The following is a 20,624-nucleotide window of genomic DNA, read 5'->3' as shown; positions in this document are numbered from 1 at the left end:
ACACCATCATTCAGTTTGCTGACGACACAACAGCGGTAGGCCTGATCACCGACAATGATGAGACAGCCTATAGGGAGTAGGTCAGAGCAGTGCCAGGACAACAACCTCTCCCTCAATGTGAGCAAGACATAGGAGCTTATCATAGACTATAAGAAAAGGAGGGCCGAACAGGCCCCTATTAACATCGACGGCTGTAGTGGAGCGGGTCGAGAGTTTCAAGTTCCTTGCTGTCCACATCACCACAAACTATCATGGTCCAAACACACCAAGACAGTTGTGAAGATGGCACGACAACACCTTTTCCCCCTCAGGAGACTGAAAAGATTTGGCATGGGTCCCCAGATCCTCATAATGTTCTACAGCTGCACCATCGAGAGCATCCTGACTGATTGCATCACCGCCTGGTATTGCAACTGCTCGGCGTCTGACCATAAGGCACTACAGAGGGTAATGCATACGGCCCAGTTCATCACTGGGGCCAAGCTTCCTGCCATCCAGGACCTATATACAAGGCGGTGTCAGCAGAAGGCCCAAAAATTGTCAAAGACTCCAGTCACCCAAGTCATAGACTGATCTCTCTGCTACCGCACGGCAAGTGGTACCGGAGTGCCAAGTCTAGGTCCAACAGCTTCTACCCCAAAGCCATAAGACTGCTGAACAATTCATCAAATGTCCACCCGGACTATTTACATTGATAACCCCCCTTTGTTTTTACTCTGCTGCTACTCGCTGTTTATTATCTATACATAGTCACTTTAACCCTAACAACAGTTGAAGTCGGAAGTTCACATACACCTTAGCCAAATACATTTAAACTCAGTTTTTCTCAATTCCTGACATTTAATCCAAGTAAAAATTCCCTGTTTTAGGTCAGTCAGGATCACCACTTTATTTTAAGAATGTGAAATGTCAGAATAATCGTAGAGAGAATGATTTATTTCAGCTTTTATTTCTTTCATCACATTCCCAGTGTCACAACCGTCATCAAGAATGGACCAAGGCGCAGCGGGAATGTGGATACTCATAGTTTATTTTAATAAACTTAAGTAAAGCATCCACAGGCAAAACAATAAACAAATACTCACGACGGCAACAGTGTAGCAGGCTCACAAACGCAGTGCTCACAAACAACTACCCACAACCCCAAAGAAAAACACACACTCCTATATAGGACTCCCAATCAAAGGCAACTCAACACACCTGCCTTCAATTGGGAGTCCAATCACCCACACAACATTTAACAAACACAAACCCCCTGCCACATCCTGACCAAGACTAACACAATTACGCCCTCTGCTGGTCAGGACGTGACACCCAGTGGGTCAGAAGTTTACATACACTCAAATAGTATTTGGTAGCATTGCCTTTTAAATTGTTTAACTTGGGTCAAACGTTTCGGGTAGCCTACCACAAGCTTCCCACAATAACTTGGGTGAATTTTGGCCCATTCCTCCTGACAGAGCTGGTGTAACTGAGTCAGGTTTAGTGGCCTCCTTGCTCGCACACGCTTTTTCAGTTCTGCCCACACATTTTCTATAGGATTGAGGTCAGGGCTTTGTGATGGCCACTCCAATACCTTGACTTTGTTGTCCTTAAGCCATTTTGCCACAACTTTGGAAGTATGCTTGGGGTCATTGTCCATTTGGAAGACCCATCTGCGACCAAGCTATAACTTCCTGACTGATGTCTTGAAATGTTGCTTCAATATATCCACATCATTTTCCTGCCTCATGATGCCATCTATTTTGTGAAGTGCACCAGTCCCTCCTGCAGCAAAGCACCCCCACAACATCATGCTGCCACCCCCGTGCTTCACGGTTGGGATGGTGTTCTTCGGCTTGCAAGCCTCCTCCTTTTTCCTCCAAACATAATGATGGTCATTATGGCCAAACAGTTCTATTTTTGTTTCATCAGACCAGAAGACATTTCTCCAAAAAGTACGATCTTTGTCCCATGTGCAGTTGCAAACCGTAGTCTGGCTTGTTTATTCCGGTTTTGGAGCGGTGGCTTCTTCCTTGTTGAGCGGCCTTTCAGGTTATGTCGATATAGGACTCGTTTTACTGTGGATATAGATACTTTTGCACCTGTTTCCTCCAGCATCTTTACAAGGTCCTTTGCTGTTGTTCTGGGATTGATTTGCACATTTTGCACTCAAATGATGTCAATTAGCCTTTCAGAAGCTTCTAAAGCCATGACATCATTTTCTGGAATTTTCGGAGCTGTTTAAAGGCACAGTCATCAGCGTATATGTAAACTTCTGACCCACTGGTTACCTTGACTAACCTGTACCCCCTGCATATCGACTCATTATTGTTATGTAATTTTCTTGTTACTTTTTGATTGTATTTTTTTACTTTCGTTTTTTATTTCGTAAAAATCTTCTTGAACTGCATTGTTGGTTGAGGGCTTGTAAGTAAGCATTTCACGCTAAGGTCTACAGCTTTTGTATTCGGCGGATGTGACAAATACAATTTGATTTGATTGTGTCTCTTAACCTGCTGTTCTCTAGTACTGTTTCTCTCACTAGACTGATATTATGTACACAGAATCCTGATAGAGAGGACAATGTTGGACAATGTCTCTGGCATTCTCTGTTCTGCTACAGTTACTACTGATCCTGAACTTTTTGTCTGGGTTCTCTAACTCTGTTCCCTTATAAAACTGTCTGTGTCGAGTGTTCCGTATTTATTTTTTAAGCTGTTTTTTAAACCTCACCCCCAGACGGTGCAGACTAGACTAACTGTGTTCTGCTGTTAAACTTTGTCGTCCCCCATCCAGATAGTGAAGACGAGAGGTGCTTCAGGTTCTCTGACTGCGTCAGCTGCACTGCCAACACCAATGGCTGCCAGTGGTGTGAAGACAAGAAGTGCATCTCTGCTTCCAGCAACTGCACTGTGGTGAGTCTGCCTACAGGGGGCAGTAGTGAGACAAAACAGTCACAGCTAGGAGCTTATTGGCTTCAATTGTCAATGAATTACGCAGCATAAATAGTCAGGCAGCTTGAAGCTTGCCTTCTACTGAGTCACTATTTAACTCTTGTTGTTGTAGTGTACTTAGTCGCTATTATCTCACCTGCTTAGCTAGCAGTGTCAGTTAGACTAATGCTTGCCCCTGCTGGCTCCTCTGTGTGTGTCTATAGCTGACCCTGGAGCTTGCGCAGCAGCATAGAGGTCCTCTGTCCCTGGCCCCTCCCCCGTCCATGCTGTCTGAACAACAGCTCTCTGTGTGGAAGCAAGGGGCAAAGAGGATGGGACACGTGGGTATTCCATACTGTTGCAGGGGCTTTTCTATTAATGCCAAACCATACTTTTCTGTTCTGCCAGTGCACAAATTTCAGATTTACATGACCCCAATACTATGACGTAAATTCACCATAATAATAACTATGTAGATGTTTGATGTTTGTATACTTTGTTTGCAGTCTGTAAAGAACTTCGTCAAATGCCATGTGAGAAATGAACATATCTGCAGCAAGCTGGTTAACTGTAAGAGCTGCTCCCTCAACCTCCACTGTCAATGGGAGCTTCAGCAACAGCAGTGCCATGCCATCCCTGGTGAGAAAGAACATGCGCGCGCTCACACACACACACACACACACACACACACACACACACACACACACACACACACACACACACACACACACACACACACACACACACACACACGTCTTCCAAAAACTCCAAACAAGCAAGAACTCTGCTTAGCTTACTACCTGTTTGATAGCTACAAGCAAGTTTGAATGCTTGGAGAACTTATGCTAATGTTTGATTCATTATCAACACTCTTGTAGCGTTTCCCCAGGGAAAACATGTTTTTCCCCTGTCTCTAAAGTGGATTTATTGCTCTCATTTTTCAAAGCTCCAGAAGGAGTTCAACACAGAAACACTCACAAACAAACACGTACCCACGCACGCAGGCGTAAGCTGATGTACACGCATGCACACACACACACACACACACACACACACACACACACACACACACACACACACACACACACACACACACACACACACACACACACACACACACACACACACACACACACACACACACATCTACATACCTCCAAATACAGTACATCCACAAATACACTCTCCTCTCCAGCGTGGTGACGGGATGTAGGCCAATTATAATTGTTTACTTGATGTTATGAAAATGGAGCCTCAGCTGACTCATAAATGAGAGCCCAGTAAGTACAGTGCCTTCAGAAAGTATTCACACCCCTTTACTTTTTCCACATTTTGTTGTGTAACAATTTGGGATTGACATTTTTTTATCAACGATCTACACAAAATATTTGTAAAAAAATATTGAAAAATAAAACACTAATATATCTTGATTAAGTATTCAACCACCTGAGTCAATACATGTTAGAAACACCTTTGGCAGTGATTACAGCTCTGAGTCTTTCTGGGTAAGTCTCTAAGAGTTTTGCACACCTGGATTATACAATATTTGCACATTATTATTTTTAAATGTTTTCAAGCTCTGCCAAATTGGTTGTTTATTATTGCTAGACAGCTATTTTCATGTTTTGCCATAGATTTTCAAGCCGATTTAAGTCAAAATTGTAACTATACCACTCAGGAACATTCAATGTCGTCTTGGTAAGCAACTCCAGTGTATATTTGGCCTTGTGTTTTAGGTTATTGTCCTGCTGAAAGGTGCATTTGTCTTCCAGTGTATAATGGAAAGCAGACAGAACCAGGTTTGACTAAAACCAAATCAAAATTGTGTAGAAATTATAATGGACCTATGTTCATCCAGTTTATTGACAGTCCAGCAGGCTAATAATCACTAGACAGTCAGGGACCATAGACGTTCCCAAAACTATGGATAGAGGACACATCTTTTTTCTCCAATTTTGACAGCAAGGAAATATAACACATTTTCAATGTGGCCCTCCGGACCTCATTGAAGACCGAATGCGGCCTCCGGGGCAAAATTAGTTTGACACCCCTGTTCTAAAGACTTTAACTCTAGCCATGTGTTGGTTACGGTTCATGTCAGTACTGCTCTCTCGTTGGACATCTTTTCAACAGCCTTTTATGCTTGAAAAAAGGGTTTCTTTCTTAGTCTGATGAAAATAATTTGATGGTGGTAACCATTATCCAACTTTGATTGTAATCAGCGCAGGTCTCCAAAATAAGCAGAGAAATTCCTGAGATGAAAGTGGAGTTGTTTCTCTCTTATTCTCTGCAATGTGTTGCTTATTAACTAAGGTCTCGTCCCTCATCTGTGTACTTTTTCCCACTGTTTGATGTGTCTGTCAGTCAGAGCACAACTGTATACTCGTGCTTGACAAACACTTGCTTGTGTATTCAATCAGGGTGGTCGATACAAGCGTCTTTGAAGCATAATCCATCATTCTCAATCTATATCTCAACTGATTGACTGACTGTTCTTCAATTCACACCATGAGGTCAGGGCCGGTCTGAGATTTTTGGAGGCCCTAAGCGAGATTTGGTTTGGTGGCTCTCCACTTCATGGGCAAAACAGTGCTAAAGTTATTTTCCTGAAATTGTACACATTTTGCCATGGGGCATAGAGAAAATGTTGTGGTTTTAAAGCACATTTTATGCAATTCTGCACAGTTTGCCATGGCGTAGAGAGAAATGTTACAGTTTTAAAACACATTACATGCAATTCTACACATTTTTCCATGGGGCGAAGAAAAAGATGTGCAGTTTAAAAGAGAATTTTCTGCAATTCTACACATTTGCAATGAAATATGCCATGTTCATATGATATCTGAGTGAGAGTGACTAACAATCAACGGGGGCCCCCTGAGAAAAACTGCTGATGCACTACCACATTTTTTGTTAGTTAGAATGTGTATTCTACTATTCTAATTCTGAACAGTAAGTTGAGACGCCTACTGAGTTCCTAAAAAATATATTTTTTTATAAGATATTTGTCAATCGACTTTGCTTTTACATTAGCGACATACTTGCTGTGTGAGTAGTGAGATGCATATCAAATGTAGTTGAGATCCTTGAGGGGTGTTGAGTCTTCCAGTTGTGTGGCCTAACACAGTCTGGGTCTGAGTCTAAATTACTGTTCTCTCCCTGTCCACAGCTCAGCTCTGTGGGGAAGGCTGGCATCATGTTGGGGAGGCTTGCCTCAGGATCAACTCCAGCAGGGAGAGCTATGACAACGCCCAGCACTACTGTAAGAACCTGGACGGGAACATAGCCTCCCTCACCACCGCCAAGCAGGTGGACTTTGTACTGGACGAGCTGCAGAAGTTCCAGCTACAAGAGAAGGTAAGGGAAACGCCTCTGTTTAAAATAGTGTGTTGTTTTAAACATAGTACTTTATCAAGGATTATCATATGGAATGTACTTTTCCAAGTCGAAGGCCCGAGGAATGGCCATGCCAGACCTCATGAAACGTACCCCGTGATAATCTGAAACCAAACATGTTGAACACAGGTTGAAGTCTTAGCTTATTTACTGCTGAATCAGCCCACATCTGATCCAGTGTTTACATGTACATCTAGACTAGATTTCCATGATCCCAACCAAACTTCTATTTGTTTTCTCAACAGTCTGTTTATATCCCTACCACACATGCTGACTTTTCCAGTGATTGCGCTGTCAGGAGGATATGCAAGAGGAAATATTTCACTGGTGTTTGACTGGTGCCGTTAATTAAAAAATAGAGCAAGAGGATCTCTCGCTATGGTTTTGGGGTGGAGTGTTTAAGCAGCTTCTGTCTGTTCTTTGAAGATGAACGCTATTCTTAATAATAAAGCTCACCTTGGTTGTTTTAGGATGCAGAGGCAACAGTTTTCCCTCCTCTCATTTCTTTTCTGACATTTATTTGGAAGTAGCTGATGCTCTCCATGGCTACAATAATCAGTTAGCTTTTTCCCCCTAAGAAATGCATTATTTTCCATCCCAGTTGCGGCCTGTAATAGGAATTTTGAATTAAAGTGCATTTTAGCGTACAGCAACACGTTTTTCAGGATTTAAATCACGACAGTCTCCTTCGATTACTCAAATTTTATGCTCTCATAAATTTTTACTGTGTGATAGATCATAGCCGGTGTTAGCTGGCTAATTAACAATTTATTACAGGTAAAACTTTTGAGACGTTATTGCCCATTTAAGAAATAACTCAAACACACAGACATTTTTAAAAGTCAAAATAAATACCTTAGTTTAATGACTCTGGCCTGTCTTGGTTTTATGGATTGGTGTTGGCTGTAAGTCTGAGGTCGAGGACTTTCACTGTAATTATAGCAATTTTCCCAACGTTTTGATTTAAGATTTCACATAAACATTGCATGAATCAAATATGTATGATTTATGTTGAGAAAGGAATAACATGTTTTCATACTCTTACTGGCCCTCAACATGCTATGGAGAATAGAGAGAATTCTTATCTTAGATTTCAGGATTTTAACCTCCCTCACTCCCTTTTCTCTCTCTCTCTCATATTCTTCATTCTTTCATCTTTCTCTTCCCCTCTTTCTCCATCCATTTTCTCCTCCCCCTCTCGCCTACCTCTTTCTCTCCCCTCTCTGTCCTGTAGAAGTTAGCTCCGTGGGTGGGCCTAAGGAAGATCAACATCTCGTACTGGGGCTGGGAGGACATGTCTCCCTTCACCAACTCCTCTCTGCAGTGGCTGCCCGGGGAGCCCAGCGACTCAGGCTTCTGTGCTTACCTGGAGAGGGTAGAGGTGGCAGGGCTCAAGGCCAACCCCTGCACCGCCACAACTGATGGACTCATCTGTGAAAAACCAGTCGGTGAGAGAGGGACTGGGAGAAAGAGGGATAGGGAGAGAAAAAGGGAGGGAGGGAAAGGGAAGGAGAGCTGAAGAAGAATAAAGGTGATGGTGATTGAATAATAGAGACTAATTCTCAAAGGCACCTGTAACCCTTGTGAATTCCATGAGGCCTCCCTTGAACATGAGTATGTCATTATTCTGAAGCTCAATCAGGCACTACTGAATTAGAGATACAAGTTTACAATCATCATCATCATTGACAAGGAGCCGAATTCACTAGTGAATTTAAAAGGGGACAGAGTGTTAGTGGCGAGATATTGTTTTAGGAAGAGCATCCTTATGACTGGAGAAGATCATAGCCTGGAGTGTTTGACAGCAGTGGTGTAAAGTACTTAAGTACAAATACTTTAAAGTACTACTTAAGTCGTTTTTTTGGGGGTATCTGTACTTTACTTTACTATTTATATTTTTGACAACTTTTACTTCACTACATTCCTAAAGAAAATAGGTACTTTTTACTCCATACATTTTACTTGACAATCAAAAGTACTCGTTACATTTCAAATGTTTAGCAGGACAGGAAAATGGTCCAATTCACGCACTTATTAAGAGAACATCCCTGGTCATCCCTATTGCCTCTGATCTGGCTAACTCACTAAACACAAATGCTTTGTTTGTAAATGATGTCTGAGTGTTGGAGTGTACCCCTGGCTATCCGTAAATGTTAAAACAAGAACACTGTGCCGTCTGGTTTGCTTAATATAAGGAATGTGAAAAGATGTATACTTTTACTTTTGATACTTAAGTATATTTAAAACCAAATACTTTTATACTTTTACTCAAGTAGTATTTCACTGGGTGACTTTTACTTGAATCATTTTCTATTAAGGCGTCTTTACTTTTACTCAAATATTATAATTGGTTACTTTTTCTACCACTGTTTGACAGTGGCTGACCTTCCTTCCCATCATGGCCCCTCAGTGACCGACCGTCCCTCTCACGCATTCAAGGAAACTGGAAACACGAGCAGGCCCGTCTGACTCACTGTCTTATTTTGTCCGCTTTTAGCCGCACTGAACCATGCTTGGAATCATTTAGGAGCCCAGAATAGCTGGGGAGCCGAAGAAAATGAGGCCTCAAATGTGCAGTTTTGGCCGCCGTACTTCCCATAGCGCGACTTTGCACTGACAGAGAGTGGAAATGGGTAACCAAAGACATCCTGCTGTTTCTTATTACTTTTCTGTTTCCTCCACCACTGCGGAGTTGTCTCCCACTTCGATACAACCTGCCTGAATCAGCTCAAATGATGGGGCCGGACCGAGGGAGGAAATGACTATTGTTAACCGTCTGCTCTTGGGTTAAATTAATTATTTAATGTAATAAATGGTACATGAATTGTTATGGGTATACCTGCTGCAAAAACACTTTGTTTTTGGTTGAGATAAGGTTGAGATAAAATGTCTATGTTTTAGAGGCAGTGCAAATGTACATAAACTCCCACAGATTATTTTTAGCACTACTTTCAGGCTGGGCACAGACGTTATTTAAATCTGATTTTATTTTCACCTTTCCACAGTGAGCCCCAATCAGAGTGCCCGCCCGTGTAAGGCGCCCTGCTCCCTGCGCACCACCTGTGCCAACTGCACCAGCCAGGCCATGGAGTGTATGTGGTGCAGCAGCACCCAGCGATGTGTGGACTCCAACGCCTACGTCATCTCCTTCCCCTACGGACAGTGTCTGGAATGGCAGACTGGAGACTGCGTCTGTGAGTATACAGGTCAAAATGTTCAGCTTCCACTGTGTGTGTGTGTGTGTGTGTGTGTGTGTGTGTGTGTGTGTGTGTGTGTGTGTGTGTGTGTGTGTGTGTGTGTATCTTCAACACACTCTGGCTCACTTTATGTTCCAAATAGTTACAGCTCCTGTGTGTTAGTAGTGAATTCCTCAGGGTTAGTGTTGCTCAGTGAGATCAGACTCCCTTGGATGTTTGCGGACTCATTTTGCTCTACAGTCAGCCAGGTGCTTCCACTTCCCTAGACCCTTAGGTGTATGCCACCCTGTCCCTGGGTACTATGGGAAAATCAATAAACTATCGACGTGCATCCAACTCGATGAAAAGTATATGCCCCGCTGTTAGTGTTTCCTTTGCTCTAAAAGCCCTCCGTTAAAGGTCTGATCTTGATGTATAGATCCTGTTGTGTCAGATAACCCCCAGACTTTGCTGAGAGAGATAGGTGCACATAAACAGGATATGTGTTTTACGCAGTGGCACTTTTGAAACTCATGTCAAGCAGATGTTGGTACCAACAATAACACGTTGTGAGAATCTGTTCTCATAGTCCGACGCAAGGAGTAACATGCTGTCAGCCGTCTATGGACTCTGTTTTACCACTTTTCGTCATGTGAACAATTAAACAAATAGGGAAAGAGCTTTCACCACATTTTGCCATGGTCACATAATTTGCTTGAACTCCCCCTCGTTATACCACAGCAGCGACAGTATTCACAGTGCGTGACATTATGTAAAACAACAATGGTATGCACAATTAGGCCACATCCTCTCAGTGCCATTTCACCAGGGGAGTCTGAAGTCATTACCATTCAGCTACTAAGTGATGGTCAGTGTGCTTGTGGAGTATTCATATTATGGCCTGACATTTCTGATTACACTAAATTCTCTATACAAACATCTATCGGTTCTGAGATTTGGGGAATGTAATTAGGCAAATTGTACTATTGCTTTTATTGTCCTCCAGAGTAATGCAACTCACGGAAGCCTGACAATATGGATCCAATCAAAATTTAAATGAGTTGTTTTAGCGTCGGTGTGTATGCTAAGCCCATATCAGGCTTTTGGCTTCAGAACGTAGAGATAAAGAAATGTACTGTTACAGCAAAGCACAATGGGTCATTGTGCTAATGTGTTTTTGTTTTCAACATGTTAATTTAAAGGAATGTCATAGTTCGCCTTAGGATTATTTTATCAAGTTTAGGGGTTTTGTAGGGAGAGAACAAATATACAAAATGTAATTATTATTCAACTCCATCTGTGTATGTTTTTTGCCTGTTCACTTCAATCCTTGCCAAGATTTTCCCCTCAAGTTTGCCATTTCTCCATCCACAGTACCTTTCCATATCTTTTTAGGTAGGTGGTTACTTGTGTTTTGGTTTTGAGGGGATATTGGGAGAAACAGGAAGCAAGATTAACTTTTTGGTGTACTAGCCAGTAGCCACAGGATGTATTTATCTTGAAAGGCCCGGGGGAGGTCAGCGACTCCAATCTGGCTGTGCTCCTGAAAGAATGTCCCCCTAAACACAATGTGATTCTGCTGCTGCTCCTGGAAATGGTCTTTCTCCGCGTTAAGGTCATATTTCAGCAGGTAATTAGAACACAGCTCGGCCCCTGTTCTCTTTAGTTAGGTTCAGTATACCTCCTACACACACTCGCACGCATGCACACGCACACACAAACACACAAGCACACTGGCATCCGATGAGGGCAGAGCCCACTTATTTGCATCTCAGAGTGATTCACCATCCCCATCCATCTGCCTGGCACACCACCCCACCCAAATGTCCAGGAGCATTAACCTGACCAACACTTGCATATGTTCATTTAGCAATCAACCATCTTCCGCCTTGTGCTTTGAGATCACACAGAATGCTATGTAGCAATGGAAAGAAATGTGTACCCAAATGCGCTTCAGCCCAGCATGAACATAAAGGGAATCAGGTGCTCGACTGAGGGACTTGAAAATCCCCAAAACATTCCTTACCCAAGGACATTTCAACAGGTGACTATCCACGTAGCTTATGTTTCGGCGTAGCAATATAACATCACTCTAGTTTCCCTACAGATGCTTCATTCAGAGATATGTCATAGAGCAGGAGAAAAGTTGTTAACAGTTCTTTAAAGACAAGCTCTTCCAAAGACAACCCCAGCATTGGTTGAGAGAACAATACGGCATATTTATGGAGGTGTTGTACTGTACCACATAGGCTTCTGTTCTTTGATCGACAGAGTGTGGGCTGGGTTATGTTTATTTAAATAGTTCTCAACACACAATGGAAAAAGACAGAATATTAATGACAAGGTATGAACCTCCTGAAATATGAAGTAGATGTCAGAATGATTCAATATTTTGAGTTTGTAGCCCCATATGATTGCTCAATGAACTATCGTCTCTAGTATGAGTAAACCTTTAAAATGAGGGATTATGCTATTTGGTTCTTACTACTTGGAGTGGCATTTTTGCTTGAACTTTAAACAAATACAAGAGCCCTTTAAAAAGCCTTAAACGCTGTTAGAGTATAGGAAGATAATATTTCCACACTGTGTAAACTCTACAGGCTGGGAGAGGGAAGAGGAGTGCCTCTGTGTTTGTAATTGTGAAGCACAAGATTGTGGTTGGAGAAAAAGACAGCACAACCTAGAAATGAATCAGCACCATGGTTGAATATTGCAACAGGGATAGACTCTGAAGCACAGCATTTGGGGAGAAAATTCAATAAACACTTTTTCTGCTTATGGAAATGGTAGCAGTTAAAAACTCAAACATCTGGCAAAAATGCAAATTCTACCATTCACTCAGCCAACTCCACACGGCAATGGAAGAGAACATCTTGGAACTTCCTCATACCTTTTGGTCTCTTATGGGTTCTTGTTGAGTTACCTTGTGTTTCCTCCTTCAACCGTCTTTCACAGCTATTTGTTCATGTTGTTGTGCTCACAACCAGTTGACTTGTTTAGCTACTCCATGACGGCCAAACCTGAATAAACGACCTGAAAGGCCCCAGTCAATCATTTACATTTATGATGTATCATTAGAACCAGGCTATACATATTGGATCACAAACAAATGTTTCCCTCTTATGCTCGACAAAGTTCAAAGAAGGAAACTAACACGTTCAATCTCCCAGATGTTGTCAAAGAAAACAGATTTAACTGACCCACCAAACTCACCTCTGCTTCTGAATCCATAAGTTATGGATTTGAACATTTCTTTGTAAGCATTGAATGCAGTAAAATATGTAATTTCACATTGTTTGTTTGAATGTCAGAAACATTGTATGAATACCAATGCATCCTCAATAGAGACAACGTTTGTGGAAAGGAATTCAATTTATTTAGGAAAGAAGAGGTCAAGCTATCGGAAAGAAGTAATAACATTTCAAGTTTTAAATCTTATTAGTCGTATGTACAGGATACACATGGTATAAACCGTCCTTGTGGGCTATGCAACAACAGTAAGAAGTAATAATGATAAGGACACGGACATAAAGTAAATGGCTCAGTAGAATAGAATAAACATTTTAGCATAAGTATAATACAGGAATGCATAATTTATAGTACAATATTTACACATGTATCAAGGAAGGGGAGATTGGGGGGAAAGTGTTTGAATTGTGCAGTATTAGCCGTAGTATAAAATAAATATAATTTTTTTTTTATAAAATAGTATTAGCAATAGTATAAACATATAAAATGGTATAAACGTATAAAGGAGGATGCAGGTGGTACTAATGAAATAGCCTTTATTGTGATGTGACTACTATGCTTCATCAAGGACAGGCAGTTAAGATTATATTTAGTAACTTTAACTAAATTGGTACTCTCTATGTATATGTACGTCAGAAGTGTCTTTGAAAGCACTGATGTTTTAAAGCTTACATACAGTACATACATGTTTATATGGAGAGTAACTGCACCTCCATAGAGTCTTTTTGAGCTAACTTTGTCCTCTAAACTGACCAAACGCCCTCACTTTCTTGTTAAAGTGCCTATGCTGCATATGTTAGTGTTCAGTAAATGCATTAAGAGGATATAAGTTGTGTTTGGTCCTGGGGGGCTTTATGTTGGGGCTATGGGATGAACAGACGTTTGCCTCTCTTTAGGCTTAGGGGCTTTACTCTTTGTCGTCAGCCAACCACCTGCTTTTGTCAGACAGTCCGACGGGTTGCAATATGGCTGCCACCCGCAGCTCTCTCCCTTCTCTGATAGGCTGAACAAAGGCACGTTTGCTAAAATGTAATCCTTGCAAAATGTCACTCTTTGGTTGGAAGGCCTGAGTCAGAGTTCAGCTTTCAATAGATGAAGTGAAGAGGGTGTACGTGATAAGGGCTTACAGCACTATGATAAACACACTTTTTCAACTCGAGCCTTGATAACCTCGGCAGCTCTTGATAACCTCGGCAGCTCTTGATAACCTCGGCAGCTCTTGATAACCTCGGCAGCTCTTGATAAACTTGGCTCAATAACACAAACTTTCAATCCCAAAAAATACCCCATTGTCCTAAAGTTGGGAATCATTTCTCTCTAAATGAAAAAACGCAAATGTATCCCCACCCTCTAATCCGTTAAATAATGAATCAGCTGGCTATTCGATGAATAGTCAGTGGCTGTCTAAGAAAGTGTTGGAGAGCATTACCTTCCACTGCCAAGAGAATTAATTAAGTAATGAGTAACAAATGTCAACTTTATTTATGTGTTGTTTAGGTGGATGGATGTAACAGTGCTTACTTATACTACTGATTAATGTTCTCAATAGCAGCCAAGTATTCTATAAGGGACTTTACAATGTGTCTAAATACGCTGAACAAAAATATAAACAAAACGTGAAACAATTTCAAAGATGTACCGTTCATGTAAGGAAATCAGTCTATTGGAAAAAATCCATTAGGCCCTAATCTATGGATTTCACATGAATCCATATATGCATCTGTTGGTCACAAATACCTTAACAAAAAAGATAGGGGCGTGGATCAGAAAACCAGTCAGTATCTGGTGTGACAACCATGCAGCATGCAGCTGCCTCATGCAGCATGACACATCTCCTTTGCATATAGTTGATCAGGCTGTTGATTGTGGCCTGTGGAATGTTGTCCCACTCCTCTTCAATGGCTGTGCGAGATGCTGGATTTTGGCGGGAACTGGAACGTCGACCCAGAGCATTCCGAACATGCTCAATGGGTGCTGAGTATGCAGGCCACATAAGAACTGGGCCATTTTCAGGTTCCAGGAAATGTGTACAGATCCTTACGACATGGGGCCGTGCATTATCATGCTGAAACATGAGGTGATGGCAGCAGATGAAAATGCAATTGGGTTTGTTGTCTGTAGCTTATGCCTGCCCATACCATAACCCCACTGCCACCTTGGAACGCTCTGTTCTCAACGCTGACACCAGCAAACCTATCGCCCCCACACAACGCCATCTGCACAGAACAGTTGAAACCAGGATTCATCCATGAAGAGCTCACTTCTCCAGCGTGCCAGTGGCCATCCAAGACTTCAGTTACGAAGTCGAACCGCAGTCAGTGTAAGACCCTGGTGAGGACGACGAGCACGCAGATTAGCTTCCCTGAGACTGTTTCTGACAGTTTGTGCAGAAATTGTTCGGTTGTACAAACCCACAGTTTCATCAGCTGTCCGGGTGTCTCGTCTCAGAAGCCGGTTGTGAAGCCGGTTGGACGAACTGACAAATTCTCTAAAATGACGTTGGAGGTGGCTTATGGTAGAGAAATTAACATTCAATTCTCTAGCAACAGCTCTGGTGGACATTCCTGCAGTCAGCATGCCAATTGCACGCTCCCTCAAAACTTGAGACATCTGTGGCATTGTGTTGTGTGACAAACCTGCACATTTTAGAGTGGCCTTTTATTGTCCCCAGCACAAGTTGCACCTGTGTAATGATCCTGCTGTTTAATCAGATTCTTGATAAGCCACATCTGTCAGGTGGATGGATTATCTTGGCAAAGGATAAATGCTCACTAACAGGGATGTAAACACATTTTTTGTGTGTATGGAACATTTCTAGGATCTTTTATTTCAGCTCATGAAACGTGGGACCAACACTTTACATGTTTGGTTTATATTTTTGTTCAGTGTAAATGTGTCTAAATAATCTCTCTTTCTCTCGGTCTCATTCTCCCCTTCTAGCTCAGAACTGTTCTGGCCTGAGGACGTGTAGCCAGTGTTTGGATCAGGCAGAATGTGGCTGGTGTGGAGACCCCACTAACACAGGGAAAGGCCAGTGTATGGAGGGTTCATACCGTGGGCCCATGAAGAGCCCCTCCAGACAGGCCAGAGAAAGGGAGAGTTACCGAGACATGGTACTGGAGCCTGGTCTTTGCCCCAGAGATAAAGGGTTCGACTGGGCCTACATCCACTGCCCTGGTAGGTCAACACACACACACACAGAGAGACAAACGCATGCATGCATACACCTAGGTACGCCGACCCATGTAACTACGCTCACACAAAAACTCATTACGACTCCCATCATGTAGCACCTCAATGCAACCATAAACAAACAGAAATACATTCACATGTTTATTGTATTCCTTTGGCTTCAGACATAAAGCTATACACCCCCTCCACATAACAACACTCATTGTTAATCTCTATCTCTCTCTCTCTCTCTTTCTCAGCCTGCCAGTGTAATGGCCACAGTACCTGTGTCAATGGCAGTGCTTGTGAGCAGTGCAGGAACTTGACCACCGGACTGCAGTGCCAGACCTGCATGCCTGGTTACCATGGAGACCCCACTAACGGTGGGAAGTGCCAGGGTAAGGACAGTGATGGGTGCAGTGCAGCAGAGTGGAATGGAGGGGGCAGTGTGTAAAGGTTTTGGCTCAGATCTGTGCATCCTCTGTGAAGGACACTGTTTGAATGTGTTTGAACAACAGTAGAGCCAGAAACGACACATGTATTTCTGACTGTGTTTAAAGGTGTAGTAGACAGGCGCTTGAGCAGCTCCGTGTTTAATCAGAGTTCTATCAACTCCTACAGTATTTCAATCCTGTCCAGTCCAGTGGTCACCATCGTTTTGAAACACTGATCTGGTACATCCACGACACCATCACTCTGAATCTCTCAGTATGAAATGGAAAGAAAGAGCAAGGTGAATAACAGAGAGGGCCAGAGATGGGAAGAAAGAGGATGGAAAGAGGAAACAGATATCTGTAGACTCTAATAGTGAGATAGAAAGAGTAGGAGAAAGTGAGTGAGCGTGAGAGAGAGGAAGGTGTAATAACATCATTCTCCGGCTGACAGATGTGCTTTTTCCCCGCGTGGCGCGTGACATTAAATCACATTTAATCATTTTCTTATTTCCTGAAGTTGACTGCAGCCCCCGCCGCTGGTGACGAGCACAGAGCCGTGCGCGTTTGATAGATGCGCACCCCTCTGCGTCTCCCGGGGATACGCTCACCCTCTCTCACACTCCCTCTCTCCTCCCTTCTGTCTTTCCTCCCTCCATCACCCTCCCTCCCTCCAACAGGTTTAACGCTGTCATGATTAAATGCAATTTATTAACTCCCGTCCGTCAGTTGTATACCTCCCCACCACGGCCGCTTGTTTAACAGGCTGGCTCTTGAGGAGTGTGCTTGTGGAGGCTGTTTCACTCCTCAGTCTTGCAGGATAGAAAGATTTACCTGGGCATTAATGGCTCTAAGTCACTGATCTGTACTGGATTAGGCTCCAAATGGGATTTCTCTCCTCATGTCTTTACATTGTGGAGGGGCGGGGGAGTTGGGGGAGTAGACATCAGACAGAGAGAGTGATTTGAAGGGGGGGGAGCGAGACAGCACGTCAACAAGGCATCAAACTAAAATATGAGGAATGCGGAGCTGCCCTTGGAGTAAGAATGGACGATAGAATGATAACGGGAGATGACGGATAGACATGAGGAAGAGAGATTGCCCGGTCTGGTGTCCCCGGCCGTGATAGATGAAGACATTGTGCAATGTGAGAGGAGGCAGTGTGTGTGTGTGTGTTTGAAGGAGTGTGTGTATGCCGCACTTACATGGTGAGGAGAATAGCCCTCCAAGACTCACTGACAGGTTCACCTTGTTCAGACACTGAAACCGTCTGCTCACCCTGTCCAGCCTAGCCTAGTCTAGCACCGCACAGTACGGTGTGGCTTGACTCACTGCAACACACCTCTCTCTGGGGCGGAGAGTACTTTGAGTGGGAGAGAGAGAAACTCTTAGCACTAGCCTGTGGTGGGCTGTGCATATGAGTTGGCTTTTGAAAGAGACCAGCATGGTGACAACATGTTGTGCTGGGGTTGTAGAGATTTGATAGAGCTTGGTGAGGGAATTTACTGTACAATAGCAAAACATACCATCCCAGACACTTTCTGTTGACTACAATACCAAAACGTACAATACCAGACACTTTCTGTTGACTACAATACCAAAACTTACAATTCTAGACACTTTCTGTTGACTACAATACCAAAACTTACAATTCTAGACACTTTCTGTTGACTACAATACCAAAACGTACAATGCCAGACACTTTCTGATGACTACAATACCAAAATGTACAATACCAGACACTTTCTGTTGACTACAATACCAGACACTTTCTGTTAACTACAATACCAAAATGTACAAGTAAGGCATCCAGTGTTGCCTGATCTACTGTAAACCTGGTTGATTCAATGTGCCAAGGTTAGCATTTGCTCTTGTGTTATGGTAGCCATGACTGATCTGTTTCTCCTTAACTACAGCTGTAGTAGTACTTGTACTTGTGTAACACTCTTCTGGGAACTTCTGTTTGCCCTACTTAGTTCTTTGTGCCAGCGTAATAAGTCTGACTTCCAGTGTGTTTTTGTACGCTAACTGCACAGTCACACAAAAGACACACAGGGAGCCCCAACAAGCTGTTGGTTGTTGTTCTTTTAGTTTGCCTCTCTCTCCTTCTCTTTATTCCTCCCTCTCCTTGCATGAAGCCAGTTCAATTAAAATGTATTTTTATTGCTTTTGGATATGGCACACTGTGCTAGCCTGGTGAATTCCATTACAGACCGTAGTAGAGCCCCTTTAGCCAACTTGTCCTCCACAGGCCCGGAGTCTCTACATATGATGTAGAGACATGTCTGTCTGTCGGTCGCTTGGGTGGTCTGTCTGTCAGTCTCTCTCGCTTTCTGTCTGTCTTTCTGTGTGTCTGGCTGGCTGTGTGTCTGGCTGGCTGTGTGTCTGGCTGTCTGGCTGTCTGGCTGTCTGTCTGTCTGTGTGTCTGTGTGTCTGTGTGTCTGTGTGTCTGTGTTTTTGTTTTTCTGTCTCTCCCTGCCTGTTTGTTTAATGGTCTCCAACCGTGAAGGGCTTGTTGGTTTTTCTGTTGTGGTTTTGTGCTCTCATTGACACCTAAATTGCTCTTGAGGGGATTCATATTGTGTTGTGTTGTTTGCCCGCTAACCTTTCTGTGTAATGCTATTCAAATCTCACAGTGTTCCCCAAACCACTAAGATCTCATGCAGAATTTTCTTGTTATTGCCTTTCATTAATCTTGCATGCAGGAGTAGCCTACTTCAATATCCTTTCCCCTTTTTTCTAGACTTTTTGGTTCTCCCTCTCTCTTCTGCTTTCTCTTTCTCCCCGGTTCTCTCTTTATATCTCTCCAAACACATGTCATTTCAGCAAGCCATGACCCCCACCATCTCTGATTGTTCTGAAATAGTTTCTGCAGTTAGAAACAATATTAGCATTATTAGATTAGCATTCCTGCAGATTAGCATTAGCATTTATTGGAGAAACAGAGAGGACACATGTTATGTACCAAAAACAATTATCATCTGATACCCATAGACTTCCAGTCATTGCGCTAACGCCAGTTAGCATTGGCTCTCGAAACTATCTCTAAATTCCTTCATACTGGACACAGAGACATCTGACTCTGTAGAAGTAGATAAAGGGCTTCATTGCCAAAATTCAGAGGTATCCCATAAGGCACCAACCACTGCAAGTGGTCACCAATATCATTTGGGATGTAGCGTCATCACTGCAATAGAAGATACACTGAAGAAAGAAAAGTGAAAGAAGGAAATGAGGAATGAGTAGTGCTCGAGCTGTTTTCAAATGATTTTTATTTGAGATGTATTTGGGCAAATACATTGTTCTAATAGTAAACTTTCTCTCTACATGTATAAATCATTTAAAGGTTCGGTCATGAATTAACATTGAGGGGGGTCAAAATTATTCACACTTTTTAAATCTAATAGCAGGAACAGCACCATATAGTGGTCAGCCCCTGGTAATATCAGGTTGTATGACAACTTCAATGACAAGTTTCTCTGAAAAGGGGAAAATAACCATCACCAAATTCACTGACAATAGATTACATAGTATGAAGAAACAATACTCCTAGCCGTAGCTTCATACTACATGTCAGACATAGTGAACTGATACTATATACTGGCCATTGGTGTGGGCTTGGTGTGTGGTTTGGGGGGTCCGTGGGTTGCTTTTGACCATTGCTTAATCATTATTAAGAAGAGGTTTGGTCCAAATTGCATGTTGGGTACTATAATTACTGAATATTACATGAATCAAATATATTGAAATGGCCAATTTAGGTGCAATCAATTAGCTTCATTTCTATAGAGTTCAAATGTTCTTTCAACAAAATAATGTTGCAGGAATGCTTATCTTATCTGTTTCTAACTACAGATATTATTTCAGAACAATCTAGGTGGAACGACCCATATAGTACACATATACATACATACACACACACGCACGTACGCAGACATATACACACACCCTTTGGCAGTTGCGGGGTATAAATTAGTGGCTGTCATGTTGAGTGTGGAAGGATGCTGTTGTGTGTGAATCCATGCGGAATGTGAACGCTTGAGTCAGTGTACTGTACATTTGTATTAATGCCTACATTATGTGAAAAAAAATGTGTGTATGCGTACCAGGGCCATGAAGGCGCATGCCGGTAGAGCACCCTTCCCAGCAGCCTCATGCTGTCCAGTCAATCCCCCTCCAGCGGCCGTATTTCTGGCCACTGCTCATACATTCACACGCACACAGACATACACGCACGCAGGCACAAACACACACACTTAGTGCTCTGATCTGGAAAAGGCATCTAC

The 20,624-nt window shown here is 42.7% G+C and overlaps 1 protein-coding gene across 2 annotated transcripts in view; it reads left to right on the top strand.

Annotated features, from left to right (window-relative positions):
- Positions 1–20,624, top strand: part of LOC115153302 (attractin-like protein 1) — a 332,646-nt gene that overhangs the window by 94,186 nt on the left and 217,836 nt on the right. For both annotated transcript variants that reach the window (XR_003867679.1, XM_029698596.1), the window contains exons 13-20: positions 2,779–2,897; positions 3,140–3,256; positions 3,422–3,554; positions 6,085–6,272; positions 7,546–7,759; positions 9,317–9,505; positions 15,677–15,913; positions 16,168–16,305. Coding sequence is in view for 1 of the 2 variants with exons in the window: in XM_029698596.1 (XP_029554456.1) it covers positions 2,779–2,897; positions 3,140–3,256; positions 3,422–3,554; positions 6,085–6,272; positions 7,546–7,759; positions 9,317–9,505; positions 15,677–15,913; positions 16,168–16,305 (1,335 nt within the window). In the remaining variant the exon portion in view is untranslated. The remainder of the gene's footprint in view (positions 1–2,778; positions 2,898–3,139; positions 3,257–3,421; positions 3,555–6,084; positions 6,273–7,545; positions 7,760–9,316; positions 9,506–15,676; positions 15,914–16,167; positions 16,306–20,624) is intronic.

This window comes from Salmo trutta, chromosome 18 (genome assembly GCF_901001165.1).
Source record: "Salmo trutta chromosome 18, fSalTru1.1, whole genome shotgun sequence".
Lineage (NCBI taxonomy): Eukaryota > Metazoa > Chordata > Actinopteri > Salmoniformes > Salmonidae > Salmo > Salmo trutta.
The sequence above is the reverse complement of the archived record's forward strand: the minus strand, read 5'-3'. Positions and strand labels throughout refer to the sequence as shown.